Here is a 19,220-nt window from a genome sequence, read left to right on the forward strand (position 1 = left end):
GAATCAAACACCTCAACATCCCAGTCTTGTGGGAGCACAACCAGCTCCAACAGTTTTCCACACAGCTGCCAGATCCCTCCATCCTTCCCCAAAATCTGGAGATGCTTTAAGGTCTTTCCCAGTGGGTGTTTTCCCCCAGCTGGGGCTGCTGAGGTTCCCATTTAGCTGCTGGTCTTTGCAAGTTAACTCAAGATATACTTTGACTGTTTGATGTCAGGACCTTCTCCAGCTCCTGGGGGACTTCCAGGGAGTTTGGGGAATCTTAGGGGGTCTGCTCACCCCAAAAAGGCCCGATCTCAGCTCTCCAGGCAGCCCCAAGAGGCAGCGAAGGCGCAGCAGAGCTTCACGGAAGGAGAAACTGCGGGAGGTTTCTGTGGCCAGTGGCAGCCTGCAGCCCTCACCCTCAGCCCTGTGAAATCTGGGAGCCTGTTCTCCCCCTGACACAGCTGGGACAGGGACTCCTGCCAAACCCCCAAGCCATGGCAGGACAGGGAGGAGCTGCATCCCACACAGGACCCTGCACTGGGAACACATCTGGATACACCCGGAGCCCTGAGTGCCGCATCCCCTGGTGCCACCTGCACCCAGGAGAAACTGAGCTGGGGGGCTGGGCAGGAGGGAGCAAAGCCAGGGCCTCGGGGGGCTGCTGAGAGCACCCAGAGCACGCTCAGGGCTTGGTCCTCGGCCACGAATTCCCTGCAGAACAGGGAGGGCAGGGGGGCTGGAGCTGGAGCTTTCAGCCCGATTAATTCGCATTCAGCACTCCCACATGAATAAATAAATCATGTAAGAAGCATTAAGGCAGCTTAGTCTCCCCAGGAAATCGCCCTGGAGTTCTGCCTTTTGGGGGCTGAGGGATGCCCCCATGGGCTGGGGGTGGGATGGCTCAGCCATGCAGCACGGGCAAGGGGGAATGGGAGCTACAGGCAGGAGCATCCCTGGAGCATCCCTGCCAAGGGGTTTGCCCTGGACAGGCACATCCCCTGCCTGCCCCACGCCTGGATCTGCACCAGACGCACATTCCCAGCCTGTCCCTTTGGATCCCGTGCCGACACAGCAGCATCCAGCTGCCACTGTGTCCTGAGAGGGTGCAGAGTGCCACCTCCCCAGCTGCCACCCATCCCAGCCTCACCAGGCAGTGCATCCCCCCGCCTGGCTGCACCCAGGGGACACTGCTGATGAGCCTGGGTGCCCAATCCTGCCCTCAAAGAAGGGGTTCACCCAGAAATCCAGCTTGCATCCCATCCCAATGGGGTCTGAGATTGCAGGAAGCTCCTGGGCAAAAGAGCTCACAGAGAAGGAGGAAGAGGATGGGACAGACCCATGGGATGCCCCCACACAATGCCCTGGGGAGGGGCCCACGCGTGTCCCAGTCCCACTTACCTGGTACATGCACATGCTGGGATTAATCCCATTGGGCAGGTGAGCACCTTTGGATTTGCTTCCCGTGTTCATGCCGAGCCCTCATGTCCGGAGGCGAGCACGGGGGGCACCGGGGGCCACCGTGCCCGGGCGCAGAGCCCCCTGCCTGCACAGGGACCGCAGGAGGCAGCGGGAGCTCCGGGAAATTCCCCATGGGATGCCCCCATTCACATCCCAGGGCCGGAGGCGGCCCCGGCCAGGCACCCAGCGGGTCCCTGTGCGCTGACCCAGATTGCTCCAAGCACACCCCGAGGCTCCGAGGGTCCGTCCCTGGAGCGGGAGCGGAGGCTAAATCCGCGCATCCCTTAATCCGGGAGGCTGCGGCGGGGCGGGCAGAGCGTCAGGGTGACCTGGCTTGCTCTCTCCGGAGCGGGGAGCAGAGGGACCGAGCCCCCTGCACAGGGGGTGGTGGTGGCACTGGATGCACCCAACACCCGGGTACGTCTCAGCACCTCTCTCAGGAAGGGAGAAACTCATCCATAGGGACCCCAGGAACTCCTGGGAAGCACTGTTGGGTGTTCTGCTCTCAGCAGCTTGGGCAGAGGCAGGACCAGCCCTGCTCTGTGTACGGAGCAGCTCTTCCCAAGCTGCTTTCCTCCGTCCAGAGAATGCAGGGATGCAGAGAGCTGGCCAGCCAACAGCCCAAGCTCTGTCCTAGCTTGTGCCACCAGTTTTGACCCATTCCCCGTCTCTCCGAGGTGCTCCAAACCCCAACACCCAGGCAAGGAGGATCTCAGGTCTCAGCACTGCAGAACAGATACAAACATTCAAAGCCTCCTGCTTCCCTTCGGTGTTGGGCTCCTCCCACACCACACCCACAGTGGAGCAGAGCAGCAGTCCCCCAAAATCCCTGTTCCCCCAAGTCTGAGCCCTGGGGCACTGTGCTGTCCCACAAGAACCCACAGGGATGGTGGGCAGCTCAGACTCATCCTGCACAGCCCTGTGACACTGGGCTCATCCACCTCATCCTCTTCTGGCATGAACATCTTTGTGGAGATCAAGTCCAGGCCTCTGGAGTACCTGGAGGTGGTTCTGCAGGTGGAGGAACCAGGAGCAGAGCACCAGCAGAAGCCCCAAGGCAAGCCCTGATTCCCCAAGCCCTGGGCTGCTCACTGAGCACAGACCTCTGGCAGCCTCGCTGTCCTCTGCCCCTCTGCCCCCTGAGTGTCCCAGTCTCCACCCTGCACCAGCTCTGCCTCCAGTGTCCCCTCCCAGGACCAAGATGGAGACATAGAAGTCCCATTGCCCCACTGGGGAATGAGGCTGATGGAAAGGAGCCCTCCTGGTGAGGGAAGGGGCAGCAGTGGGGCTGCTCTGCACAGCGGGGAGGAGAGTGATGGATGGACAATGGTGAACGGTGAGTGGTTAATTGTTAATGGTTACTGTCCCCATCTGAAGTGCCAGTGTGGGCTCAGCACTTCCTGACATCCCAAGAAGCTGCCTGGAGGCAGCAAGCCAGACCCGCTGCCCAAAATGTGCTATCTGCTCCCCAAGTGCTGTCCCCCAATGGACTGACTGTCCCCATGGGAAGCAGAGGCTCTGCATCTGCCCTGCTGTCACCCTGGGGTGTCCTTGGGGAGGTTTTGCCCCTTCTCCAAATCCGTTCCCCTGTGCACAGGGGGATTGCACTCCCACCCCTCCCCACAGTACAGAGGAGAAGGAAGCTGTCTGAGCTGGTTGTGGCTTGGCCTGAGAGAACCGACAGGATTTACTGTTGACATGAGGAGCAACCCACGTGGCAGCGTCACCTCTGTCACACCGAGCCAACCCTCGCAGAGCCGTGAGCTAAACCCCACATCCAACGCCCCTCGTGTGCCTCAGGGCAGGCTCTGCTCATGCCAGGGGCAGGTCCTCACCTGCGGGAGTGCCGAGTTCAGCTGCCTCTGGAGCTGGTCCCGCTCCCGGAGCGTCTCCTGCAGGCGGCTCTGGGTGACAGCGAGCGTCTCGCGTGTCTCCCGCAGCGTGTCCAGCAGCTTGTCCCTCTCGTCCAGCATGTTCACCATCAGCTGCTCGAAGTCAGCGTCCGCCTCCGAGCCCTGAGGGGGCCCCAGCGGGTCCCCCTCGCTGATGGTGGGCATCACCTCGCACATCATGGCTGGGCTGGCTGGGGGAGGCTCCCGAAGGGGCTGAGGCTGTGCTGAGCACAGGTCACATCACTGCGGGCTCCCAGGGGCCAGGGGAGCCAGCATGGGAGGGGACAGTGGGGTGCTCAAGGAGGGGGACTCCCCATCCCTTCCTCCTGGGTGCTAAGCAGCAGCTGGCATCACTCCAGCAGGGTGCAGGGACGTCCTGAGCACCAACAAGGTCCTCGCAGTCACCAGTGCCCCACTCGCTGCTGGCTCCTGTGTGTCACCTCTCCGGGCTCCCGTGTGTCACCTCTCCGGGGTTCTGTGTGTCACCTCTCCAGGGTTCTGTGTGTCACCTCTCCGGGCTCCCGTGTGTCACCTCTCCAGGGTTCTGTGTGTCACCTCTCCGGGCTCCCGTGTGTCACCTCTCCGGGGTTCTGTGTGTCACCTCTCCAGGCTCCCGTGTGTCACCTCTCCGGGGTTCTGTGTGTCACCTCTCCAGGCTCCCGTGTGTCACCTCTCCGGGGTTCTGTGTGTCACCTCTCCAGGCTCCCGTGTGTCACCTCTCCGGGCTCCCGTGTGTCACCTCTCCAGGCTCCCGTGTGTCACCTCTCCAGGGTCCTGTGTGTCACCTCTCCGGGCTCCCGTGTGTCACCTCTCTGGAGTTCTGTGTGTCACCTCCCTGATGCCTTTTGGAGGGGCTGCGGCATCCGTGACCCACGGGGTGTTCAGAGGGGGGCAAAATGACCCTTGAGGATTTGTCCCAACAGAGAGCCCAGGCCAAGAGCAACACAGGGAGAGTCCAGGGAATGTTTGGGCTGCCTGGGCATACTGAGGGGGGCTCTGGTGAGGATGGGCTGTTGTCCCTAAAGCTGGATGAGGTGTCACTGCCAATGTGGAAACGTGTCTCCGTTGGGCATCACAGTTCTTCAAACACCCAGCAGTGACCTACGGGAGAGGGGACAGAGATCAGCTCCCTTCTGCTGCCCCCAAAATGTCCAGGAACCTGCCCAGCCCCCTCTGCCCCCCATCAAACCCCCGAGAGCTGCACCAGGTGGGCTCAGCACCCACAGGAATGGGCTGTGCCAGGTTGTACCTCCTGCTCCCACTACACCAAATCCAGGATGGTACCAAGCTGCAGGAAACAGCAACCCTGGCACTCAAAATCCTGCAACTGTCTGGCATTCACATGTCCTGGGCCAGGATCCCATCCCCCCTGTGGAACTCCTGGCTGCCCAGGGCCTCTGCAGCCCCAGCATTCTCCAGCCTCAGGGAATTTGCAGAAAATCAGGCTCTAACCTGAGTTTGGCCCAAACCTGGCGGGAAGTCACAGAAGTAAATGAGTTGAATGACTGGATTCATGTTCCCCCCTCCTCTAGACAGATGTGCTGGGCCCAGCTGTTCAGTGACAATGAACTCCAGCACCTCCTCCCTTGGTCAAACCTCTCCCAGGGGATGGAGGCAGCAGCATCCCTGAATTCCTGCACAAGCACAGGCACCAGGGATGAGAGGCTGGAGGGGAGAGGCAGAGCTGATATTCGGACAGTGTTTAGGCTGGATTAAAGCATGGCTGGACCTGAGGACCCAGCCCTGGGGTGATGCTGGAACCCACAGCCCCACCTCCCCTTTTGCAGCCCCAAACCATCTCAGACAAGGTGCCAGGTGGGGATTTCCACTGTCACAGTCCTGTGGGGGAACTTCAGCCCTCGGCAGCTGGGTGAGGGTACCCAGCAGCGAGGGTGAGTGTGACACTGCCACCCCAGCCACCCTGGGGACTTGCCCACCCCGGCCTCCATCTGTGCCAGGGGACAAACCATGGGCAGCTGAGCAGCAAGACAAAACGTGGCAGGCCCAGGGTGAGGAGAGCTGGTCTAGTGCTGCTTCCAGGGCAGGCCCCCCTTCAGTTTTAAACTTTCCAGGTGAAACACACAAGGACAGGTCTGAATACTCTGAGTCTGAGGATGCATCTGAGGCTGTGGCTGCCCCTGGATCCCTGGCAGTGTCCAAGGCCAGGTTGGACAGGGCTTGGAGCAACCTGGGCTAGTGGAAGGTGTCCCTGCCCATGGTAGGGGGTGGGACTGGATGGGCTTTAAGGTCCTTTCCAGCCCAAGCCAGCTGTGATTCTGTGTCACTTCCCTTTCAACCCCCACCCCCCCCCCCCCCCCCCAGATGGTTAAAAAGGACCTGCACACAGACCTGGGCCAGGGCAGCCTGTTCTGGTCCTTTGGGCTGGGATGAAAACTTGTGTGTCCAACAGCTCGATGGCACAGTGGGGACCACAGTGGCCCCGATCAAAGGTGACCCTTGTGAGGAGGTGCCTTTGTCACACCCAGACACTGCCAGGGTGGGGGAATCAGAACTCTGCTCTTGCGATGACATTGGCTCATCAGCTGAGGGGAAGTTTGACACAAAAAACTCTCTAAAAATAGAGAAGCTCTGGCAAAAGCAGCAGCCCCTCACTGTGCATCCTGTGTGTGATGCTGAGAGCCGGCTCCAGCACACAGGGACATAGGACAGGGCTGTCCCACAGGTGGTGACCTCCCCTCCTTTCACAGATTGGATCCTCAAGTGGGATAAAACCTGTTGTGGACATGTAACACTGTCCTGAAGCCTTGAGGGTTGTTCACACTCCATCCTGGCTGTTGGGACGTGGATGTCTGGGATAACTGTGGATTCATGGGATAACTGCACTGAGGGCACCCCATCCCTGCAGCATCCACAAAAACGAGGCTGCTGGAGGAAAAGGCATGGAGTGAGAGACTGTTCCAGCCCCGGCTCTCCTCGGGTTGAGTTGGACACGAGCCCCATCCCTGTAATTAAGCAGGGAAAATGCTTTCCAGCTCTCCTGCCCCTGGTGAGCAGCCCCAGGGGTTCCCACACGTGGCTCCCTGCCGGCTTTCCTGGGGGTAAGATGTCCCAGACTCCAGAGAGATCGAGGGCCAAGCAGAGCAGAAACCAGTCCTACTCCAAGGCTAAGCGCTGTTAATTTGGGTGCAAACCCTAACGAGGTGACTTTCATGCCCTTTCCTCTGCTGTGCCTCTGCTTGAGGGACGAGCATGGAGAAGGAACATCCAGGCTGGGGAAAGTCTGGCAGCTCCCGAGCACGACGTGAATGGCAAAATGAGCCACAGGGGCACGGCCCCGCCCAGCTGCTGCGGGGGAATTGGAAGAAATTAGCAGATGAATTAAGAGATATTAATCAAGGCACGGAGGGAAGAGCCCTGCAAGCCCTCAGGGAAGGGAAATGCTGCAGGGAATGACCAAGACATAAATCTGACCAGAGAGATGATGGGATGGAAATTTATCCCAGCTGCAAAGGAGAGACCTCCTTACCATGAGGAGACTCTGCAGATGCCAGCTCCAGCAGGGCCGTGGTGGCTTCCCACACCCCATGGAGCTCATCCAAGGGGCTGGACCCACACAGTGCAGGAGGAGGCACAGATTTACAGCCACAGATTTTCTTCCTGCGTCCCCCATGGTTGAGCTCATGCACGGGTGGCTCTGGTGGGGGGCTGCTTCACAGCAAACCTGCTCCTTCCCACAGTCACATCCTGTTATTCCTGTGTGCTCGTGCAGGGAGATGGGGAGATGAGCACAGCCGGCCCCTCAGCCTGGCGAGGGTGATCACAGAACCACAGTGATCTTACACAGCACTGATGCTGGTCCAGGATGGACTCATCCCATTCCACTGGTCCCCAAAAGCCTCTGTGCCCTGTTCCTGAGGATGCTCAGTGAAGCATAAAACTGTCCTGGACAGGGCAACGTCGGTGACCCAAAGCTCCCCCGTGCCCAGGGTTTGGGGGTGTCTCCACTGAGGGAGGTCACATTCCCCCCTCATCCCGGGCCACCAAGGACACTCGCTGAGGTATAAGGCAGGAGCTGCTACAACCCCTGCAGCTGGAGCAGCCCTATGAGCACCTCCCACCACCACAGAGAGCAGCCAAAGCCCCAGGCAGGTGGGGACAGCCAGCCCAGGGCTCTCGGGGCTCTCTGTGCAGAGGGGACAGGGTACCGCTGCACCCTGAGAATCCCTCTGCCAGAGGGTCCCTGGCAGGGACATCCAGGGGGATTCTCTGCCACCTCCGAGCATGGCTCTGGACACAACCCAGCCCCGTGTGCCCATCCTGGCAGAGCCCAAGAGTGGAAAATTCCCTGCACTGCAGTGGGACCATTCACATCCATGGACAGACACTGGGCTGCCTCCAGCATCCCCATCATGGATCCCTTCCTCCAACAACCACGGGAACTCTCCCACCCCACTGACTTGTGAGTGACCATTTCTGGATTCAACCACTGCAGCTTTCACTGCAACACCACGAGCCCCAGGAGCAGCCCAGGCACTGGGAAGGGCCAACAGCCGGAGTCAGGGCAGCTGCAAAGGGTTTATTTGGGATGGCACGAGAGGGAGGCAGGACCAGGCTGGGTTTGATCCCTGCTGCCTTCAAGGCCTGTGGAGCTGGAAGTAAGTTCAGTAAGCAACAGGCACAGGTGAGCGTGCAGGGATGTGCACACAGGGACAGGGATACAGCAACGTCTGTGCAGCCAGGGATGTGCACACGAGCAGGAACGTGCAGGAAGTTCCCTCCCAGGGTCAGCTCCCCTCCTTTCTGTCCCACTTCAAACCTTGGGGTTTTCTCCATTCTCCAAAAGCAAGAGAATCTCCCCCGTTCCCAGGCACAGCTGGAGGGGGCACACGCAGGGTCTGTCCCCACCCAGCAAAGCTCAGCAGTTCCCAGGCAAACCCACACGTGCCAGCGGTCACTTTGAAGGACCTTGGGGACATCAGTGTGGGTGACAGCCCAGACACCCCCACACTCTGCTGTGACTGCAGCAGCAGCGAAGGCACACCCAGAGCAGCTCTTTGCTGCTGGAGGTCAGAGGGGCCTGAGCTCGCTCCCAATTAGTGCCTGTAAATCCCAATTAGTGCCTGTTCTCCCAGAGACCTTTCATCGGTCTCTGGGAGAACTCCCTAAATGCTCCTGCCTGGCTTTAGAGGGCCTTAAGTGCTGGGATAATCATCGGGTAGAGCCGTGAGGCTGCGAGGAGACAGCTGGGAGCTGAGCAAACAGACACTGCACAGCTCCAGCCCTTGCTGGGTATTTTTAGTCCCACGGGGCTGCCAGGCACAGGCTTGCTGGGAGCAGGTTTCTTGCCAGGGAAAACATGCTTGCTTTACTATCCCTCCCCCCTGCATCCCAAAACGATGCTTTCCCCTCTTTTTGGGATGGAAAACAGCACAGTCACGTGCTGCCTGCTTGGAGGGGCCATTTCACCACGGTGGTGCCCAGAGCGGAGCAGCTGATGGGGAGCAGAAGGGGTTTTTTGCCCTGGAGCTGATGATTTGCTCAGCACAGCTCAGCTGTGAGTCAGGCTGCCCGTGGGATGCTGGGTCCCAGGGAGCACCCTGGCTTTCCCTTCCCAACGAGGGCGAGAAGCACCCACAGCTTTACCCACACACGGAGGATAGAGACAGCCTCGTGTTTCCTCTCTGAACAGCTCCCCTCCCATCCCAGCCCTGACAAGAGGAAGAGAAAAGCCTCGGTGGCTCTGTCAGCAGGACCATCACCCAGCAGGCAGCTGGCAGAGAGGCTTTAACGCACTCCTTGGAGGCAACAAGCTCACAGAGATTGATCATCCCATAAAAACGTCACTCTGATCCTTTCTGCTCCTGGAAAATCCTCCTCAGCTGCCCGGCCTGGCCTCGGCAGTGCAGAGCTGGGGTGGCAGAGCCCACAGCAGCAGCCCTCACTCGCAGCTCCCTGGCACAGGAACAGCCTCCCCTCCGCACAACCGGCCAAACTCGGGGTCCAGCACCCACACGGACCTCCCACACTGACCCCTCCCTGCCAGATCCAGGAGGGATAAGAGTCTGATGCTGATAGTTTTACCTTTCAGGACCTCTTTTTTCACCCCTTCCTTGTGACACTGCATTAAACGTGATCCCAGGACAGGCTGCGAGTGTCATATCCCGGCGTTCCCAGCAAGCTCACCCCAAACACTGGCCCTGCAGACAGAGCCACCACGTCCCAGCACAAGTCCTGCCCACCCTCACTGAAGTCAGACCCCACTTGGGAGCAGCCAGGACATGCTGAGCCACTAGTGCCCCCTTGCCTACCCCAGGGAAGGTCAGTAGTGACCCACTGAGCACTGGGATGGCAGAGTGGGAACATCCTCCCCACCTCTACCAAGCCGCAGAGCCCATTTCCCATCTACCCTCAGTGAGAGATGTGGTAATTAGAGGTTGGGAAAAGGGAGTTGATTCTGCACACAAGACAAAGGCGATGCTGAAGAGCCCTCGCTTGACAGTAGAAATCACCAATTCAAGAGCAGGACCTGGAACTGTTCACCTGCAGCCAGGCTTGGAGCAGCCTTTGCCACATGCTCCTGGGGGTCACGGGCTTGGATTTCCCTTCCCAGGTGCCCTCAGGAGACGTGCTGTTCATGCCACAGTGTCCAAAGGAGACACCAGCTGAGTTCCACGTGTGTCAGGAGCTACTCAGATCCCTCTGGACAGCCCCACAGCCCCCAAGGGCCCCTCTCCATCCTTCCTTCCCTCCCTCTATCACTGTGCCCAGGCACACATCCCTTTCCAAACACTCCACAGGTCTCTTAGAGTTTTACAAGCCTGGACTGGAGCAGTCCTGCTGTGAGATGAAGCATCCTGACTTCTCCATCCTGGGTGATCCCTGGGGAAAAAGCTGCTTTTCACGAGGAAAACCAACCAGCAGATACAGCTTCATCCCAGCGTTTTTCCCAAGTCCCCTCGTTTATTCCTGGGATACACTGTGGCCTCTCAGGACCTCCAGTCCCCTGAGAAGGACAAGGAAGGTCCAGTTTTCCGTGGGGCCCGTATGGTGCCGGTGCTCCCACATTCCCTCCCGCAGCCCCGCGGCCGGCAGGGAGCCGCACAGATGGTCCCTGGCTGGTGCCAGGGGCAGCCTGTGGCCAGGACACCCAGGGATAACAAGGGAAATGAGGCATTCTGGCTGGAAATAAGGTGCCAGTTATTAGCAGCAGAGGATTGGATTCCTGTTCCAAAGGGTGAGATGGATTTGCCAAGATCAGGGCTGGGAGTGTGGTGGAGACCTGAGAAAAGACGCAGCGGTGCCTCCTCTCCCATCCAGGTCTGGGAGGTCTCCTGGGGTCCCCACACCTGCAGCAGCGTGTCCTTTGCCCCCAAGGAGACAATCTCCAACTTGTCCCTTGCTGGAGAGGCAGCAGTGGCAGAACAGGACATTTGGGCAGCGTCTCCAGGATTTGGAGCTGTCTCAGGTGTTGGGAAGCCCCGGGTGCCCCTAAAGGGTGGGAGCAGGGGACACTGCAAGCAATAAAAGGCAGCTACTCCCAATATCTTACCTTAAAGGACACACTTCTGCCCCAGACTTGCTCCAAACCCATAAAGCAGCTCCCACCTCAACCCTTGCTCACTCCAAGTTGCTAAACCAGAGGAGGAACTGTGAGGAAAAATGTCCAGCTCTGACAGTTTCTTTGCAGGGAGCAGTAAATGTTAGCACTGCACTGGTATTTATACTTCCCAGTGGGAGGGAGGCATTACACACCACTTCCAGAGGGTATTTTCAGACAGCCACCTGCTCCTCATTGTGCAGAGACACAATTGTTCCCCAGCAAAACCTCGTCAGACGAGAGCCGCAATCTGCGCCGGGCCCTGGGGGGGAGGAGGGGGCTGAAGCCCCCAGGGCTGGCACCCAAATGCGGTCACACACACATCTACAGGGCTCTGTCACCCGGGGAGGTGCTGTGGGGCCGGGTAGGGGGTCCTGACTCAGTTTCCCTGTTTCCAAAGTGGGCCGCGTGTCCTGCCCTGACCCCAGAGAAAGGCGGGATCTCAGCATATTCCCAGGAGGAATCTGGCAGGGCAGAACTGCCGGGGTAAAGCCACACCAACCTCCCACCCCTGCACTTTGGGATGATGTGACAGACGGAAATGGGCCTGGATGATCCCTCTGACAAGTGAGATCTCCAAGCCTGGCCAAGAGACTCAGCAAGCCCAGGCTCACCTTGAGACTTCATCCCTGGCTTTGCAGCAGCCAAAGACACGGCTGAAGGAGAGAGGACCACAGGTCTGGGGATGCTGCTGAAGCCCTAAGGATCCCAGGAGCCTGTGTGGAAGCACAGGGAGTGTTCTGGAGGAGTACGGGAATGTGGTTGCTGGAACACGAGCTGGATTTCACCCTGTGGCACAGCTGCCCTAGTTGGCATGAGGGGTTCCCCCAAACCAGGCAGAAACACAAACCAAATCCCCCAAATCCTGTAAACACACCCCACTCCAGTCACCTGCACCCAGCAGCATCGCTGAAAGACAGGACTGTGGAAATCCTGGAGAAATCCTGATTCCTTTGGTGGGCGAGAGGTTGGGAAACCACCATGTGCCCTGGAAGGGAGGAGAAGGATGCACCTGATCCATGAGACCAAGCTCACATCCCTCTTCCAGGATGTGGTCTGCACTCAGATCCATCCACAGGGACAAGGAGGGGTTTCAGCAGCCACCAACCCGACACAAAAAAGCCACAATTCCGGTTAAAACCATTTCCTTTTCCAGCTGTTGCTCTGCTGTGTGTACACATGGCTCATCCATCCTTTTCTTCCATAACTTTGCAACCAAACCCCCTGTCCTTTGCTCTCTTAGGCCAAAGTCACAGAATCCCAGAAGCTCAGAATAGCTGGGGTTGGAAGGGACCCCTGAAGATCATCTAGTCCAAACCCCTCTCAAGGCAGGGTCAAACCCCAAGCAGGTGACACAGGGACACATCCAGGTGGGTTTGGAATGTCTCCAGTGAGGGACACTCCACGCCCTCCCCAGGCAGCTGTTCAGGGCTCTGCCCCCCTGCATGGAAAGACGTTCTTCCTCATGATGAGGTGCTGAGAGTCTGATTTCTCCCTCACTGAAGGTTACTTTGAACAGCAGCAGAAGGAAATGCAATCCCTGCAGTGCTTCTAGAAGCAGCACATCGAGGTGATCCAGCCCCTGGTGACTCTGCCAGGGAAGGCAGCACTGGGATCCATCCCAGCAGTCAGGGTGGTTTCCAGCCCAACTCCTCTGACAGGGAACAAGGCACAGGGAAGTGATCCACAACCACGGGAAGAAAATCCTGTGCTTGTCACAGAGGTGGCATCACTGCAAAGCCCCCTTACCTTTGGGAAAGTGAGGCTTTGTGCCTCAGTTTCCCCACGAACGGGGCACAGCTTCCATCCTTGCTGAGACACAGAGGGATGGCTGGTGATTTTCCATGATTTCACCAGAGGTTTTGCCACGGGTACGTCCCTCCCGCCCCCGTGACACTTCTGCTGAGGAGTTATCTCATCAGGGAGCCTGCCGGGCTGGAGCCGGGGGCCTCCCCCTCGCTGCCAAACCAGCCCCTGCCCTGCTTTAGTCACACCCCGTGAGCACTTGAGGTGCTAATTTATTCAGCGGTGGGGGAAGAGTCACCAGCTCCGAGGGGGGCTGAGGAAATCTGTGCCACGGGTACACAGATGCAATGCTGCAGAGGTGCCTCTTTGCTCCTCACCCTGCCCTGGCACCCACACCCAGCCCAGGGCACAGGGGAGGCTGCTGCTCGGAGAGAAACCCCGGGGCAAACCCAACCTGCACCCTCAGGAGCTTCCATGCCCAAGATCCAGGGTTTCCCCCGCACCACCCATCCTGTTGGAATCTCTTCCACACCCTCAGCAGGCCCTGCCTGCCATGAGCCTCAGCAGTGATAACCACTCCCACACATCAGCTGCACATCTGCCCAGCTCCCAGTGTAAAATCCAGCCCCCAACTCCATGACTGGTGGAAAGGGAAAGTGGCTCAGTGACCTCCCCGGGGCCCAGAGTGAAATCCCTGCCCTGCTCGGGCAGGTCTCCAGAATTTTGCCACACAGAATCATGGAATGGTCTGCTTTGGAAGGGACCTCGAAAGCTCAACCAGTTCCACCCCTGCCATGGGCAGGGACACCTTCCATGAGACCAGGATGCTCCAAGCCCCATCCAACCTGGCCAACCATCCTTCACCAGACTCCAAATTATGAGTGGGGTTGAGGAAGAGCCCAGGGAGGAAGTCTGGAGTCAGAGAAGAGGCAGTGGGGCTTTCAGTGAAATTTGGGAAGTGTTAGAGGGTGTTCAGAGCCACAGTGGACAGAGCAGGGATGTGTCCAGTGCTGCTGGCTCCAGGCTGGACCACAGCAGGCTCAGGAACACATCCCTCCATCACACTTTGGGGTTCTGCAGGCACCACAACCTGCAAGGGAACACCAGTGGTTCTGGAGCAACCTTGGCCCTGGGGAGGCCTCCAGAGCTCAGCAATTCACCACCAATCACCCCAGCACACAGAGACAACAGCAGCGAGACTGTGCCCCAAGCCCCCCTTGTGCTCCCCATCCCACCTGCAGACAATCCAGGCAGGGCTCCCCTTTCCTCCATCCTCCCAAAGCACGGCAGGTTTCAGTCCTTCCTGTTCCAGAAGAGTGGTGACATCATGGCTTGGGCACTGGGGGACCCCAACCAGAGGTGACTGGGATGGTTTCAGTAACTCAGGTGATGGGGGGTGGGGAAGATTCCCCCTTGTTTTCATCCCTTCTGTTGTCCCTTCCCTGTGCTAAGGGACTTTAGCAATTACTTAATCCCTTTGCTGATGGCACAGCTAATTCCTAAAGAGCTTTTGCCCAGCTGCAGTGGTGGGCAGTGGGATATCAGTGGGATTCTCAGTTCTGGACACTCAGGCTTTGAGGAGGAGCAGATCCAGCACCAGGACAGCTCTGCAACGTCTGGCAGGGAAACCTCGCAGGATTCACCACAAGCATCTCCACCCGTACTGGGACACGTGGGCGGATGGGATCTCAGAGCTGGAGATGCTCAGCTCCATGCAGGACAAGGCAGGACCGTGGGGTTAAACCCCTGCCTGACTGAAACCTGCTCTTCCTCCCAAGGACCCTCACGCCAGGGACAACTACAGCCCTCCCTTGCCAAGCCGGGCTCCTTCAGCACCTTGGCTGGTTTGGAAGGGGTGGATGAATCCCAGGAAGGAGCAGGCAGAGATTGAGACAAACAGCCCCATCCACCCCCAGGCCAGGTTGGAATGACCCCGGTGCCGTCCCCACAGTGCCCGTGCCGGTGAGGGCCCAGGGCGGGGTCAGCTCCCGACACCTCACCCCTGACAGCGACAGGACGTGGCAGGAGCAGCCGAGTGGGGACATCTGAGGACAGTGACAGTGACATTACAGGGGGCAAGGCTCAGGCACTGGAGCTCTGTCTGCTCTGTCTAAATCCACATCAAGCAGGGTCACATCTTCAACCCACACCCTGTAGGTGCAAAGTGAGCCCCCGAAATGAGCCCCAGCCGAAGCCCGCCTGGCACACCCGGCACAACCGGCATAGCCAAAGCCACAGTGCTGCAGGAAGGATTCATCCTACTCCTGTCTGGCATTTTAAGCCTTGTTTCATGCAAGAGGGACCTTCTGGTGGAGTCTCTGCCCTGCACATCCCAACTCCTGACGCAGGGGAGGATGTGCCCACTCACCGCACCAGCGAGGCGGAGGGCCTGGAGACGCTGTGCTTTAGAAGGAAAATCCAAGTTGTTCCTCTTTAGGAGAGTGGTGGGATTAGCTCAGCCCTTAGTAAGCATCAGAAGAATCACAGAAAGCACCTCAAAAATAGCTTGCCATGGAAAAACTCCATCTGGAGCTCATTCCTCCCAGATATAGGCCACAAGAAAGATACAAGGAATATAAAAGTCCAATTCCCTCCAGAAATCCCAAGTACTGGAAAAGATCAGGAAGAACAAATCAAGGTTTGCATGAATGTGACAAGCTGGGTTGGATCCAGCAGGGAGCTCTAAACAGAGCCCCTGAGGGCTTCACCCAGCATGGGATGAGCAGAGAGAGGGACCAAAGGAAACACCATGTCCCACCACTGCTCCCCTTGTTTGGGGATTGGAGAAAACAGAGAAAGCTTCAGATTGAGGGAACCAACACCAAATTGCTCCGGAAAGTGTGGGGAGTGTGGTGGTTTGCAGAGGGGTGGCAGCTCTCCCCCATGGCAGCAGAGCTCTCATCTGGGCACGTATCATCTCAAAATCCAGCGCTGGGCATTAGTTCAACTCAATTTCTAACTTGTTCTCTCTCAAAACGTCAGCTCCGTGGAGCCCAGCTAATGCAGGGTCCTCGTGTCCCCAGGCACCGCCCTGCCTGGCACGGGAGCCCCAGGAGCTCTGCCCTTGTCCTCACTGTGCTTCCCACGGGCTCACACAGCCATCCCAGCTCACCCAAGGGGGAGCCCAACCATGGCATCATCAAGCCTGACCCCTGCTTCCATCCACCACCCCCAAAAAGCACTGAACCCTTTCACCCCAAGCCCCTGGGCACAGCACTTTGCCACCCCCAGTACTTTGGGGGCTCCTGCACATGCTGAGTTCACAGGATCCGAGACTGGTTTGGGTTGGAAGACACCTTTAAGCCCATCCTGTTCCACCCCCTGCCAAGGGACACCTTCCACTACCCCAGGTTGCTCCAAGCCCCGTCGAACCTAGCACCAGGAACAATCCCCTGACCCACTCCTGGCGGTGAGAGCAGGATTTGGCCAATCCATGAGACATCACCAGGAGAGGAGGGACACATTTTCAGCTCATTTTAAAGGAATGAAGTGTGGGTAATTACACTGGTGCACCACTGGTGGGAAGAGCTGCAGGTGGGGTCGTTTCCAACCTGGTCCCACTGTTTGCTCCTGTGGGCACTCAAAAACGTGCTGGCCAGGACACCTTAAACTCCCTTGGGGGGGAATGAAGGAAAGGGGATGTCGCAATGCCTTGGAAAACATCTGCTGCCTGAGCTGAAGATACTGTGTGCTCTCTGTTAAAAGCCGAGAGCACATCAGAGCTCACAAGGCAAAAGGACACACGTGGGGCTGGGAGTCTCTCTCCACGCACAACTCAAGCACAGCAGCTGAGCCAACGCTTTCCAGAGGGTTTAGTGACCATTTCTGCAGACAGCTTTACATTTCTGGCTCTTTTACAACACAGTGCTGGACCCTGGGCACCCCCCAGTGCCTCTTCCTGCTGATGCTGAGCAGGCAGAGCCCAGCTCCAGCAGCACTGGCTGGGGGGGTTCAGGCCATCCCTGAGCCCCAGCACTCAGCAGTGCCAGGCTGTGCTGCTGCAGAGCTGCAGCCCCTCCAGGGCAGCACAGGCAGAAAACCCAGCATGTGTCAGCACTGGTGGGATGCTCACCCGAGCAGAAGCGGCTCCCTGCCCAGCCTCCTGTGCCCTCCTCCCACCTCCCCACGTTCAGAGCTGCCTGCAGGCACCAGCCCACCTGAGATGACCTTCACCTGTCGTGCCGATATGGGGACATTCGCTGAGTGATGCTCACATGTGAACACCTGATAGACAGAGCTCCCTGACCTTGTCTCCTCCGGGCAAATGCACCAATTTGTCTTCAGCAGCTCTGGAAGGAGCCTGGTTTGGACAGCTACAATCCCTTCCCTGCCGAAATACAGCGATTCCAGGCCAGCTCACCCGAGTGATGATTGCTGCTGGGTTCCACCTTGTCACCACCACGAGAGGACCTTCAGCCCTTCCAGATACAGCAGCAACACCTCCCTGGTGCAGGGATGCACCCAGTGAGGCACTCAGAAGGATGGAATTTACCCTGCATCCAACTGGGATGTAACTGGAGGTGGGATTTTTTTTGCCTTGCCCTTTGCAAAGTGCTTGGCCCTGCTGAAGAACATGGTGGACTCTGAAAACGTCGTGGACTCTGGGCTTGACAGGCAAAGCATTCCCAGAAGCTCTGGGAATGCACAGTAACACCCACCCTGCAGATCTCCCACCCTCATGGCACGGCATGAGGAGCTGTCCAAAGGCCCTTTCTCCCCTCTAACACCACAACCACAGTTGTTGGTCACCACATATCAGCTCAGCAGAGCCATCTCCACCTGCCTGGACTTGCTCAGAGCTGACAGGGAGCTCCAGGGCTGGCCTCACATCCAGCAGTGCTCTGCCTCTCCCAGGGTGCTCCCACCCCGGATGGGGAGTGAACCTGAACAGGATTCATCTCTCCCTACAGCCAAAGCCACCTTCCTCCCAGGCACTGGGTCCCTTTGGCACTTTGGCATGTCCAAATCCTTCCATGCCTGGAGCAGGGATGGATCCGAGCCCACCTTGCTCCTCGCTGTCAGGGATTTCTGAAGAGCATCAGCCAATTCTGAGGGCTGAAATGAGATAATGGCCTAAATGTTCCAGAGATAAGGTGGAATCTTGTTCCTGAGGCTCAAGAACCAAACACCCTCCCAAACCGGCTCTCACCATCTCCTCTGCCCTTTGCAAAGTATGTGGCCTCCTCCAGCTGTGTCTGGTCTGGGGAACACGGGACAGGGCAAAGCAAGAGGGTTTCTGGGTCAATCCTAGTCTCCTGAGGGGAAACAGATGGGTTTTCTGGTGGGGACTGATGTTCTGAAAAGCAATTACACATGAAGACATCCCCAACAGACTCTGCTCTGCTCTGGCCCAGAGCCCAAGTCATCCTGGGTTTGGATTTTAATTAGCCCCGTTTTGGTATCTGCTCTCTCTTCCCTGCAGATAATGATTTAATTATTACAGACATGTCTTCGAATTAGCAGCTTCCTCTGTGGATTATTCAGATCTCCTGAATTACAGAGCCCAATTCACCACCATCACAAGAGAGGCTGGAGAGAACAAAGGGAGCCCGAAATCCTTCCTGGAAATAGGAACCACGCAAGCACCCATACAAGCAGGGGCCCCTGCCAAGCCCTTCTCCTCCGCTGATCCAGGTCTCTCTCACAGCTGGACAGGAAACCTCGCTCCAAAGCACACCCAAAGAGCTGCATCATGTGTGACCAGGGCCCTGCCTTCCCACCAGGCCTTCGTACTCAGCAGAGCACAAGCAAGGTGAAAAGGATGTGGGATGAGCTGGGATATGGAGCCACCTCTGTGCATCCCCCTCTAATGGGATCACAAGTTTGGGGATCTCCCAGCAGAAGGGACCCTGGGAGGACCTGGTGAGGACCCACTGCAAGCGCCCTTGCGCTGGGTGTCACCCACGAAGCCCCTAACCTTGGGAGGGACCACAAGGGAGGTGGGATCAGGCAGGGAACAGGGACCAGGAGATGGGAATGGCAAGTGCAATCTCCTCCAGCAGTGAGACTGGGCAGGGGCCTGGGGCTCAGCCAGGCCTTGGGCCTGAGGGATGCTGGTTGAAGAGAAATCAGCAGAACAGGCTGCCAAAATAAACACCAGAGGTAAATGCAAAGTGAAGGAAGGGGGAAACCTTCAGAGTGCAGCTCTACAGCAGATTTGGTGCCAAGGAGCAGGAACTCACCTGCACAGGAGAGAAGTCCCCAGCTGAACTGCCAGGCAGACACGTTGCTCCCTCACTGCAAGGTGTGGGCAGAGCATCTCCAGGCTGCACGAATTCCCAGCAAACCCTCCTCCCCAACTGGCACAGACCCACAGAACATTCTGAGCTGGAAGGAGCAATCCCTGTCCCCAGGCTGGGCTGGGACAGGAGGGGACACACCCAAGAGGTGCCCCATCCCTTGCTACAAAGGGCAACAAGCTCCAAGGACACCCCATGAAGCACCTTGGTCCTTTTCCACCGACACACTTGAGTTCCTGACTCCACATCGTGCTTCTCCTGGGATCCCCAAGATTTCCCTCACCAGCACTGCTACAATCCCCACATTACTACCAGAGAAACCAGATTTTGCAGCAGCCACTG

The 19,220-nt window shown here is 58.1% G+C and overlaps 1 protein-coding gene across 12 annotated transcripts in view; it reads right to left on the reverse strand.

The window, feature by feature from the left end:
* PPFIA4 (PTPRF interacting protein alpha 4) overlaps window positions 1-19,220 on the reverse strand; it is a 60,957-nt gene that overhangs the window by 30,928 nt on the left and 10,809 nt on the right. For 3 of the 12 annotated variants that reach the window (XM_048327848.1, XM_048327847.1, XM_048327851.1), the window contains exon 2: window positions 3,279-4,436. In XM_048327848.1, the coding sequence (XP_048183805.1) occupies window positions 3,279-3,515 (237 nt within the window). In that variant the 5' untranslated portion in view covers window positions 3,516-4,436. Of the gene's footprint in view, window positions 1-1,383; window positions 1,699-3,278; window positions 4,437-19,220 lie in introns of those variants that run through there. The other 9 variants (XM_048327846.1, XM_048327843.1, XM_048327845.1 and 6 more) reach the window with 9 other exon arrangements.

The sequence above is a fragment of the Corvus hawaiiensis genome, chromosome 24, assembly GCF_020740725.1.
Source record: "Corvus hawaiiensis isolate bCorHaw1 chromosome 24, bCorHaw1.pri.cur, whole genome shotgun sequence".
NCBI lineage: Eukaryota > Metazoa > Chordata > Aves > Passeriformes > Corvidae > Corvus > Corvus hawaiiensis.